The sequence below is a fragment of the Prunus persica genome, chromosome G1, assembly GCF_000346465.2.
Source record: "Prunus persica cultivar Lovell chromosome G1, Prunus_persica_NCBIv2, whole genome shotgun sequence".
Classification (NCBI taxonomy): Eukaryota; Viridiplantae; Streptophyta; class Magnoliopsida; order Rosales; family Rosaceae; genus Prunus; species Prunus persica.
Genome location: NC_034009.1, coordinates 46,733,173 through 46,744,532, shown reverse-complemented (window position 1 = coordinate 46,744,532; position 11,360 = coordinate 46,733,173). Strand labels below are relative to the sequence as shown.

General features: G+C 36.7%; 2 protein-coding genes across 2 annotated transcripts; both read right to left on the bottom strand.

The window, feature by feature from the left end:
* On the bottom strand, positions 669-1,393 carry LOC18788313 (ferredoxin). The gene has a single exon (XM_007225956.2). It carries the CDS (start codon positions 1,301-1,303, stop codon positions 875-877), a length of 429 nt encoding a protein of 142 aa, XP_007226018.1. The 5' UTR covers positions 1,304-1,393; the 3' UTR covers positions 669-874.
* On the bottom strand, positions 1,961-7,974 carry LOC18792373 (transmembrane 9 superfamily member 1). Its single transcript, XM_007221931.2, has 12 exons — positions 7,682-7,974; positions 6,271-6,463; positions 6,077-6,181; positions 5,486-5,503; positions 5,299-5,396; positions 5,056-5,208; positions 4,760-4,894; positions 4,453-4,619; positions 4,062-4,156; positions 3,560-3,933; positions 2,900-3,173; positions 1,961-2,534 (listed from the first exon to the last, which is right to left on the bottom strand). The coding sequence occupies exons 1-12, from the start codon at positions 7,769-7,771 to the stop codon at positions 2,467-2,469; spliced, it is 1,770 nt and encodes a 589-aa protein (XP_007221993.1). The 5' UTR covers positions 7,772-7,974; the 3' UTR covers positions 1,961-2,466.

Sequence of the window (11,360 nt, the reverse complement as noted above, 5' to 3'; positions counted from 1 at the left end):
TAGTGCCTCTAGCATTATTGTTACGAATTTTAGCATGAAACCCGCATAATTTATGGGGAATAAAATAAACATGTTATGAAGATCATTCATATTACCAATAGTAAAAAAATTAAAGATCAAAGAATTGTGTTTAATAGTAAATGGAAATTGGTAGCTGAGAGGTTGGCTCTTCTCTCAATCATGGGAATTGCATTGAGTTTTGCTCTTTCTATTTGTGTAGTAGGGAGGGAGAGATCACATGCTTCATGAAAAACCACTTAATAATAGTTAAGAGGACCGGCTGGCCTCTGGCTCAACACAATAATCTCGAGATTTGTTGGACCAGCAAATATGCATCTTAAAATATTTTTTGCCCAGAGTGTCAGATATTCATTCACTCCTCCATAGTTGGTGCAAGAGAGTGAAGGAAAGGTCTAAACGTGATTCTGTGCAGTTGTATGCTACAATGTCAGTTTGTTCACTTGATACAACAATTGATGGAACAGCCTGAGGAGGCTGTTCTTGAGACTTGTGAACCTGAGCTAGATTGTAATGCTGCTGAGTTCAATATACCAGTTAGTTAGGCTTCATGTTTGAAATAGTGGCCGAAAACTGGATGTATATCTTGTTAAGCAATGCTCAAATTGATTTCCATTATCAGTTAAGTCTGGCTTGTAAGGCAGATGAGAGAGAGAGAAAGAGAGAGAATTCATATAAGGGTTTACAAGCAAGAATGATTTCATACCACAAAGGAGAGTACAAACTCATTTAATTAGAAACAGGGGCAAACCTTATCCTGAAATAAACTAAGCCAAGCAGCAGCTATCAAAACATGATAATACAGAAAATTCAAGGGGGAGACAGCAACAACCACAATGAAACATAGAGATCACACTTAACCAGTGAGCTCCTCTTCTTTGTGGGTCTCAAGCACAACATCAGATGAAGGATAAGCCACACAAGTAAGGACAAATCCACCATCAATCTGTTCATCATCAAGGAAGCTCTGATCTGACTGGTCTACACCCCCTTCCACAACTTTGCCAGCACATGAAGAGCAAGAACCAGCCCTGCAAGAGTAGGGTAGGTCGATACCGGCCTCCTCCGCAGCGTCAAGAATGTAAACATCATCCGGGCACTCAAACTCTTGGGGCCCATCTGGTGTCAGCAGCTTCACCTTGAAAGCAGCCATTGTCACACGCCCTCCACGGTTGGCCTTCAACCCGAAAAGAGCCTGGCCCATGTTGGGGGCTAACCGTAGGCTGGTCATCGGCTGGCCGCGGATGAAGGAGGTGCTCACCATGGTGCCAGAGAGAGCTGCCATATTTGGTTACTGGTTTAGCTAAGCTAGCTAGCTTACCACTTGAAAGGTTGAGAGGTTGGTTTGTGCTTTGCAGCTAAAGAAAGTGGGAAAGGCTTATAGTAGTGTAGATAACGGGATGGTTTGTGGAGATAGTGTGGCCACGAATGAGAGAAGGATGAAGTGGCATCAACCCTTATCTGCCACGTGGCAGCATCTTGTGGCTAGCTCTATCTTTTCATTATCACCACAGGAGGACCATTTCTGGAGAGTTTCAACAGTTCAGTGGTTACTGGTGAGTGAACGTGTGGTGGGCACAATCCCCTTAACCAGGTTTTTGGTCTTATTTCAACTAGTAGGCCAAAGAAACAAAATACCCAAAATAAATATATAATGAAAAAAATAGAGGTGGAGATCATCCTGAGGGATTAATGGTGGTTAGTGGTTAATATTACTGGTTGAAAGATAACTATAATACCAGAGGCTAGGAAATTCTTTTGGTTTCTGGAGATGGCTGGAGATTATGGGCACATGAAATTACCGGCCTCATCTTAAGATTAACCTCAATTTCTGATTCATATCCAAAAGATTAAAAAATATATGAAATAAATCAGCATGTAAGAGATTTGACAATGACAGAGACTTACAGGCACCAAAAATTAAGAATTTTAGAAAGGAAAATGAACACACAAAATTATCACCTCACAATGTGTGGTTTGAGACAATGATACTTATATATGCAGGGTACAGATGGAATCAAAATTCACAAGTCGTTACATAACCGAGAAGCAAAAGTTCATTTCAGAAAGTCTTTCCCCTCTTTTCATCCATCCCAAAGCCGTACAGATTAAAAGAGTAATGGGGCACCTATTTGTAAAAGGTCGAAAAAGAAAATAATAAAGTAACAGGAGAGTTCGACATCTGCTAACTTTCTTAGATTATAAAACAATCTCTGCAATCTAAAATTAAGGCTTTCACTTACAGCCGGGGAAAACAAAAAAAATCTCAGGGCTTTCCCAAGTCCAGAGAAAGAATACATCCCTATCCTCAAACCCTGTGATTTTAATCTGTAGAGGTTACTGGATCCCCATCCATGACCATGTAGCTTCCAATCAGAATCTATCGCCTCAATAACGACCAATGTACTCACGGAAGCTCCATCAGGACCATTTCCTCTCAGAGAAACACTAGTCGCACTTGATGTTTCTGTAGATCCTCCTCACAAACAAATTAGAGCCCAGATATCCAACAGCTCCTACACATTCAAAATGAGAGAAATGAAACACAAGTGAAAACATTATTTTTTACTAATATCTTTTTTATATTTATCATCAGGTGGAAGAACATGGCACTTGAATTTCTTCTCAGTAACTTCGCATGGTGCAGGTTCATCGAGTTATAGTAAACCTTTCAGATATGCACCAAGAAAAAGGAAAACAGAAAAATCCAAACAAAGCCCAACAAAATAACATATGTCAAAAAGTAACTGCAGAAATATAAAAAGCTGCACCGTTTATATACTTCGGTCACAAAGTGAGTACCCATATCCTTGAAGTGGAAATAAAAATCAACAAGGGATGTTGCATTATACCAGAAGTTAAAGTAAAAGAGAAAACTCACCACAGAGAATTCCTAAGCCAAGGCAAAACATCAAAGTGTACCCAAAATAGAAGCTGGTCTGGAAGAAACCTGACATCTTAGTCTTCGCATAGTAGTAATATATTGAATACAAGTACACGTAGACAGCTGTTGATGCAGCAGAAAAGAATGAAGTCCATTGCCAGTGGTAGTTCTCAGCATTAAGCAAGAAGTATGTCCCCACAATCGTCACGCATACAGTAACAATGATGAGAATCAGAAAAACAAGAAGCATAAAGCCATAGACATAGTACACCTGTTAAGCCGCAAAAACCAAGAAAACCGTTATTATTCAAGTATCAGCCACTTTTACCACAATAGAGTAAAAGCTTTCTAAACGATATAGAATCCTCTCAGATATGCTGGTAAACAAATGATTCCCAAGACACATCAGGAATCATTGCTTTCAAGATATGTAATTCAGCTATCAAAACCCATGTCCGCATCCTTACATTCATTTTCATAATTGCCATGACTTATGCAATTTTAAAAGATGGGTGTCATAGTGACTCCTCCAACTTTTGTAACTTTGCTCTACAGATTAGCACTGCCATATCATAAGAATTAATTTTTTGCCCAGATCTATTCTATCAGCGAGTCTATTACATTAATTTTAACAGTACACAGTTATTGAAATTTCACCTTGTAATTCCAGAAGGATGTGAAGACAAAATACATTTCGATAAATATGCTTCCAAAGGGCAGAAGTCCTCCCATCATTGAGACAACAGATGGGGTTAAATACCATTTCTTCTCAGGAATAGGACGAGGAATGGTTTTCACACGACAGGGATTATTAGGAGCACCACTCCAGTTTCTTCCAACAACAGTGCCAAGAAGTGCTAGAGGAAAAGAGATGAAAGCCCAAATGACAAAAACAACCACCATTGTGCCAAAAGGAATAGCTGCTAGAGACCCATAGAATATAGCAATGGTGTTCAAGACGAACCCAATTCCAAAGCACATAAATGGAAATAGAGATGCTGTGAGAATCATTGACTTTATCCAGTTTTTACCTGCCAAGAAAAATAAGTAATAGTTCAGAAATGTGTGCCTATGCATAAGCTCAAAAATGAATGATTTGTTATCAAGCTTAAACAGAATTACTAGCATATCAGTCATATTCTTTTAAAGAAATACGTACCCCCATTCCGTGAATACATCCCACCACTTACATAACCAGAAATGAATGAGGTAAGGGCATAACACACTATGAAAGTTGTAACAATTGCACCTCTCCTGAGCAACCAGATAAAAAAATGATGTAAGACAGCATACTATGAAATCTATCAATTCCTCCCATGACCACAAATAGTAATGAACTAATTAAAATGACAAAAATGGGATGATAAGACAAGAACTATTAATATGTGACGATGCATGGTTGGACTAACACTAATTACAGAAACATAACATATGCACAGCTTGAATTTCATGATTCAAACATAAAAACTCATAAAATCATAACACAAAACAATGAAGGCAGAAAGCAGTAAATAGCAACCCAACTATTTTTGAGCAAGCTGTCAACATACCCAACATACAACATTCCAACAATTGCCAGTAAGATGACGAGGAGAACAAGCAAAGCTAGCTGAGCTCCTGTGCCAACAACAGCTGAAAGAATAACCAGACTCCGAGGAGGCCGAAAAACATCCCCATGCACAAGTTTCCAGCCAGACTCTTCACTGACATCCCTTTCCTATAAAAGACATTGTAAAAAGAGTCACCACATAAGGATAGTTAGTATCTATTATATTTCTATTTATGCAAAATAAGAAAAAACTGACAAATCATCTAAAAGAATGAAATGAATATACACAAAAGTCAAAAGACCATTACCAGAGTCTCCAGATCATCGTCTTCCCGAGCGTATTTTGCATAGTCATTCCTAAGAGTCCGCATCAATATCATTGACACCAAACCAGTAAGGAATATAACCATCATGAACGAATTGAAAATCGAGAACCAATGTATCTGCATATAGCAAAATGCATATACAACTCAATAAGAGAGCACCCAAAAAAAAGAACTACTTGCATTTCCTTACACACATAATTCTAGTGAAATTAGACTAACAGACATTTGACATCACAAAGAATGATAGGTAAACAAATAAACACATAATCAGTTCTTACTTGGTGCTCAAAGAAAGGGTAGTCCAAATAGACATCAAAACGACGTGCAAAGGTGACAGTGGTTGGAATCCATTTGACAGAGTATGTCAGGTCCAACTTTTTCCCTGCTTCCAGCGGCCTTGGACTATCTTGAGTGAGATTCACATGAATTATCTACAAGATTAAAAACTTAACTATATAAAAAAAAATGATAGATACCAAAGCCCACAATAAAATCCACATCAGATATGGAGGACTGCAAACCTGATCTTTATTGTATTTGACAATAATAAGCTTATGCGTGAAAAGGACATGCTTGCCATTTTCACTGTTCTTGTCCTGATGCAACTCACCAACAAAGCCTAAAACATCATGAAAATATGAAGATCAATTTACTAATTGGACATCATATAACAAACTCAAAATCTGAAGGAATGAGTATAATGCATACTCCATAAAGGCAGATCATCTGATTTATATCCAGCACAGCAGCGTCCAGGGGAGATAGCATGTTATAAAAAAAAATACCGGATCAGTGAATGCCCCAAATGCAGACAAAATGACCACAAAACAGAGAGAAAATAAGCCTTTTTCACACAATACTAGATTATCTTCTATTACTACAGAAAAATCTAATTAAATACAATTATTGCATGATTCATACTGCAATCCAAACACATGCACGAGAATGTTCATAACATCGACTCAAGGATCTACTTTTCCTCTGGACTGATTCATCTTTTCCACAGCATTGTATATTTAAAAAGACAATGAAGTCATATCAATGAGAAACGATCCAGTAACTATTTTAAATTGCAGCCTTAAATCCCCACTACACCCATTCCCCCCAACCGGGTAAGAATGCATGCTATTAATAAGACTGCCAATTTTGGTATATGGAATACAATGATTCGGAATGTAAATTCTGGGCTTTCAATAGAAATTTCATATTCTTATAGAAACACTATCCGTTGATTTAATCTAAACCAACATATAATGACTTTCTACACTTATCACATCCAATATATTATGCCAAACATACCCATGAAGAATTCAAACCAGTAACTATTCTCAATTGCATCCTTGAATTGTTTAACCTTTTGATCATCAAGTTCAAGTTGACAAATGGTGGCCCTATCCACATTTTCTGCACCGAAAAAAAAAATCCATTATAATTAATTATCAACAACCCAACAACATAAATTAAGATACAAATATAACAACCAGTCCACATACTTTGAAACTTTATGTCAATCTGGCTATCAATAAGTTCATTTCCACCCAAGACTTCACCAAGACCACCCCATTTGTGAGCGGCATTTTCAGATGGATGACAGAAAGGAAGACTGTAGTAATTGTACGTTTCTTGTGGATTATTATATGGCCCAACTTTATTCACCCAAAGAGTAACTGGTTCTTCTGTTTGATACTGCGGAAGAAAACAAGGGAGCATTAGGGAATTTACAATTGAAAGGTACACATTTGGGAAAAGAAAAATAAATAAATCAAACCATACGTCAATCCAATGCAGCCCATGCACAGCTTAAATAGTCATTACAATGATCAATTTCTTAGACATACTTTATTATTTAATAAAGTATGGGTCAATGGAGACCAAACATCAAGGAAGTGTAGGAAACAGTGTGAACTTCTATGTGAAATTATGGTTGACAAGTGAAGAGGGAAAAAAAAAATTCAGCCTGGTATCTTTGCATCTACAACGCAAGGGCAACCAGGTTGCTCTCCACCTTAGTAATACTAAGCCGGTTAATTTACCATCCAGCATGAGGCTATGCACTCTCAACATCTTCTTAATCTTTCTTTGAATCTTGAAATTGTATCGTTGAACATCAAAGGGAAGGTGTTGCCATCATTCAGGAGTGAGACTTAGAGTCCAAAGTACAAACAGGGTTAAAATATCCATTAATAGGGAAACTTTTAAGGTGGCTGAATCTATTTAGCATAAAAAAAAGCCACTGAGCTTTTAAAAGGTCAGATCTTGGAACGCTAACAGTACAACATATAGGTTTCTAATATGACTACATATCCATAACCCTGAAAGTCACATTAGAATCGGATACAGCTCCATTAAAAAACAAATTTGAAGTCAACCACGACATCACCACACAAGAAGCTAGCCTTGCCTTACGAAAAACACTTGATGAGTGCTAATGTACTGTACGTCTATCCATAAAACTACTCAAATGCACGCATAAAACTGAACCTACATGAACGCCATCATCGATTCCTTAAGGCCACTGAAACCATTATCATAATAACACAACCCTCTGGTCAAATCACCATTGGAAGTCCCAATTCACCACTATAAGCGCTCTAGTTCGCACGCATGGGACAGAAACAGCAACAAGATGACTAATGAACCAAACCAAGTTAAGATCTAACCCTAACAAAAACCATCCCTTCAGTTCATAACACATGCATCTTACAAACATACAAACCACAGAAAGAGGGAAAGAAGCATCCCAGATTAAAACAATCCGTACAAATCACAGATCTGAATCGGAATTCAGAGATGAAAACCACAAACAAAGAGATCTACTAGGAGTCAGTGAGAGAGCCAATTTCCGGGTCTGGACAACACAACGGAAGAGACATAAAGAGAGAGATTTGGGGGGTCTGGTCTTACCTTGTGATCTGCCTCGGAGGCGAACGCGGGGGATAGGAGAAGGAAAGCAAAGACGAGGAAGGGGGAGAGAGATCGGACGGTGGAGAACATGGCGATCGCCGGCGAGGGTGGGATCTGGAAGGTCAGTGAGAAGACGTGATGTTCTGTTCTGTGCTGATCTCTCTCTCGGAGGCTGAGGCTGAGGCCACTCAATTACTCAAAGTCTTCAGAAAGAGAGAGTTGCGACTTCGGAACGCATCTCCATTTTTTCTAATTTTGTTCTCTCACCAAATGGGGCGAATGGCAGATTGCTGCTTTTCTTTTAATGATTTAATTCATTTTAGCTTTTGGGTTGGGTTTTATCGTTGGGCTTATTGTTTCTTTCTTTTTTCTTTGGGGACTGTGGACATTTTGGGCTTATGTTATGAATCATTGAGAAGACAAAAGGGGCAAATCAAACCAATTCTAATGCTTTGGTTCAGTTTTTACACTAAATCAAACCAAATCACAGAACTAACTACAGAGTGATGAAGATGATCTAACTACTCCTTAAATCGTGAACACGATGAGTCGTGGATGGCAACAAGAGAGTATGACAATGAAGCTTAGCAAGAAAGCTTGTGTTGGTGTCTGAGAGCTAAAAACCATAATCACGATAAATATGTTTTCGAATTTTTCGCGATCTATGTTTTATCATTTAATCTGAAGCTTTATTTAGTCAATATATCGCGATGCAAAAATTATCTAATGTTATTTATCTTTAAAATATTTTCAAGTACTTAAGTTAAAAACATGTGATCTCATATACGACACTCAATTTAACATCCTTAATCTTTTATTTATTTTTATGGACTAACTACTTAATATCTATTAACTTATGTAATTTACAATGCAATATATAAAGTGTAAAATATTGTACGAAATCATTATATTTAGAGGAAGATTGATTACTCTCACCATCAAGGTTAGGGCAGACCCACAACCTCGAGCTGGAATGACTTACGCTTGGTACCCAACTGCCAATTACCAGATGTCAGCACTATAGATTTATGTAGGTAATTACATACCGCACACTAACGATGACTGCTTGCAACAAAACTCGAACACTAGTGGGGCTACACACAGTGCATGGATCCATAATTTTCAAAACTAACATGATTGGATCCGATGATGGATTTGCTCTTGAGAATCCGATCAAATCCAATCCAATCCAATCCAGTTAGTTTGATGCTTATTTTGCTCTAATAAGTATTTGTATTTGAAAATATTATGAATATTTTAAGACATTTAATGGAGTTTTGTTTAATCTATTATATAAGCAAAACAATTTTCTCTAGTATTTCATTTATATTTTCCATTTACGTCTATTACTATGTTTGCTTATATTAAACCTAAGAATAAATGTTTAATATTTCAATACCATGATCAAAACCGATCATCCAATCCAATATGATCGGATTAGATTGGATTGAATTTAAACATCTAACATGATTGGATCGGATGCGAATTGACTAAATTGTATTAGTTTCAAACCAACGTACACCTTTACCTATCACAAATGCATATAGTTTTTGCTATTTATCTTTAGTGATGTAAAAAAATATTATCTCAATTGTTGCCCTCTCAAGCGTGATGCATATAATAACTTTTATGTCTGAAGCATGACCTTTTTTTTTTCCTTCTCTGGACTATAGTACATCTGATTTATCTTGGATCTTTAATTTCAAGAAATGGATGCACGAGGTCAACTTGGTGTAGAGCGAGTCCTTGATATTTACGAGAAACAATTTGCCTCTAGGATGGTCTCCAAGTTTAAATCATCTTGAGCCTAGTACTATTCATTTTCCCAAGTATCTTTGTAGCTCTAATCTCATTTATACACTAAAGTAAAAGGGAGGAAATTATGAGACTTTCTTACCCTTAAAGCTCTCTTGAATGGTCTCCAAGTTTTCACCTTTATAAAGGTCTTTTTCCTTGTTGCTTGTTCCTTATTGCTTGCTTCATAGATTCTTCACAAAGATACCAAAATAGGTACCCTCTAGTTCATACACACCAAATGTAGTGTAGGTGAAGCAAATGACTAAGATGAGTTCAGGTGCTAGACCTCTCCTCTTAGGACCGATTTTAAAGTGTGGCTTATGTAGCAAACACATGGGTGAGGAAATCTCCCCAACAATATGGTCGTCCAAGGGGTTTCATAGGCTCATTTAACATGTGTTGTCATACAACACTTGTTCCTAGACCCAGTGTCTCCTTGACCTATTTTGCCTTTTGGCTCAAAATGCTTTTAAAGTCCAAATTGACTTTAAAACCCAACTGTTTCCAATTGTCAAACTAAATTCATAATTGACAATTTAATTATGATTTGTTACTTAACTATTAAGTCCTAAACATGGTCTGAATAATTTGAGTTGGTAAACCGTACTTTGATTTTTGACCATTGATTGTTATCGTTGACTTTCAATGTCTTATCTTCTTCATTTGTTTCTATAATTACATTTATCGTTGCGCAATCCGTAGGTTTCTTTTAGTAAAGCGGTGGATTGTCTCAATTACTCTCAATTGATTATGAATTAAATCTCACCATTTAATTCTTCATATTAGTGAGACACAAAACGAATTGGCGAACTAGAAAGGCATCAGATTGAGAGGTTTCTCCATAAGCTGAGTAAAAGTGAGTCAGATGCTCTTGGGGAGAACCATTTACCCCATCCCTTAGGGAAAGGAAGTGCATTGCAACGATGTGTATGGCTTTCATATCCCAAACTAAGGTTCAGAAGTAAAAAATACACTTTAATTTATTTATATAGTAAGTACAAAACAATTCTTCCATGTAATTTATGTTGAAAAACTGTCATTGCGTATGGAAGAAAAAAGTACAGGAAAGCCAAGTAATAACTTCATTAGAAGCTATTATTACCAAGAGTTTAGGGCTTAGAAGGGCATAAGTGGCAATTATGTTATTAATATTTAAAATGTGGATCAGAATATCACCAATTTCATTCTGTCTAGACCGAAAAATCACAACTTGAATTGATCTTGGCATAAAGAAATTGGTAATAAGGATTAGACGCCCAAACAAAATGATCATTAGAAGGTTGCAAGGGGAGATTGATACTTCGAATTGTTTGGGCTACATCAAAGGATACTACTCTTACTATTTATCAAAATTCCAAAACACCATTGCAAATGTTGATTACAGTTTCATCCAAATCTTGATCCGGAAAGGGTGGTACCAATTGAGTAAGAGGAAATTGATAAACCAAATTGAAGGTTTAAAATTTAATGTTCATGTCATTCCTAATAATCCAACAAATACTCTAAAGTAAAATTGGACGGGCTTTAAGGCTCCGTTTGATTCGCGGATAAGATTGTATTTCCCACCCAAAAGATGGGAAATTGAAGATTCTTATCAATGCATATTATATTTCCACCCAAACAAAATTATTTTATTTTTGTATGAACTTTAGTAAGGAGATATTTAGCATTAGACGGATAAGACCATTTAATTATATTTTGAATATCAACATATCTCTTAATAATATATATATTTATGTGGAATATCTAAAATATCAGAAAAAGAGTAGTTGAAAATTTACCCTCCGAATTGTTTGGCCAGCAATTGCCGTAACTTTACTAAACAGCAAACATAAGGTTAGAAATTCTTAGACCATGTGGGGAAGATAATAATCCAAGGTTT

Excerpts from the sequence above, each read along its gene's own strand:
- LOC18788313 (XM_007225956.2), bottom strand. The coding sequence starts at position 1,303 with ATGGCAGCTCTCTCTGGCACCATGGTGAGCACCTCCTTCATCCGCGGC.
- LOC18792373 (XM_007221931.2), bottom strand. The coding sequence starts at position 7,771 with ATGTTCTCCACCGTCCGATCTCTCTCCCCCTTCCTCGTCTTTGCTTTC. Across the intron at positions 6,464-7,681 it reads CCTCCGAGGCAGATCACAAG|TATCAAACAGAAGAACCAGT; the intron begins GTAAGACCAGAC and ends TTTCTTCCGCAG. Across the intron at positions 2,535-2,899 it reads TGGCTTAGGAATTCTCTGTG|GAGCTGTTGGATATCTGGGC; the intron begins GTGAGTTTTCTC and ends TTGAATGTGTAG.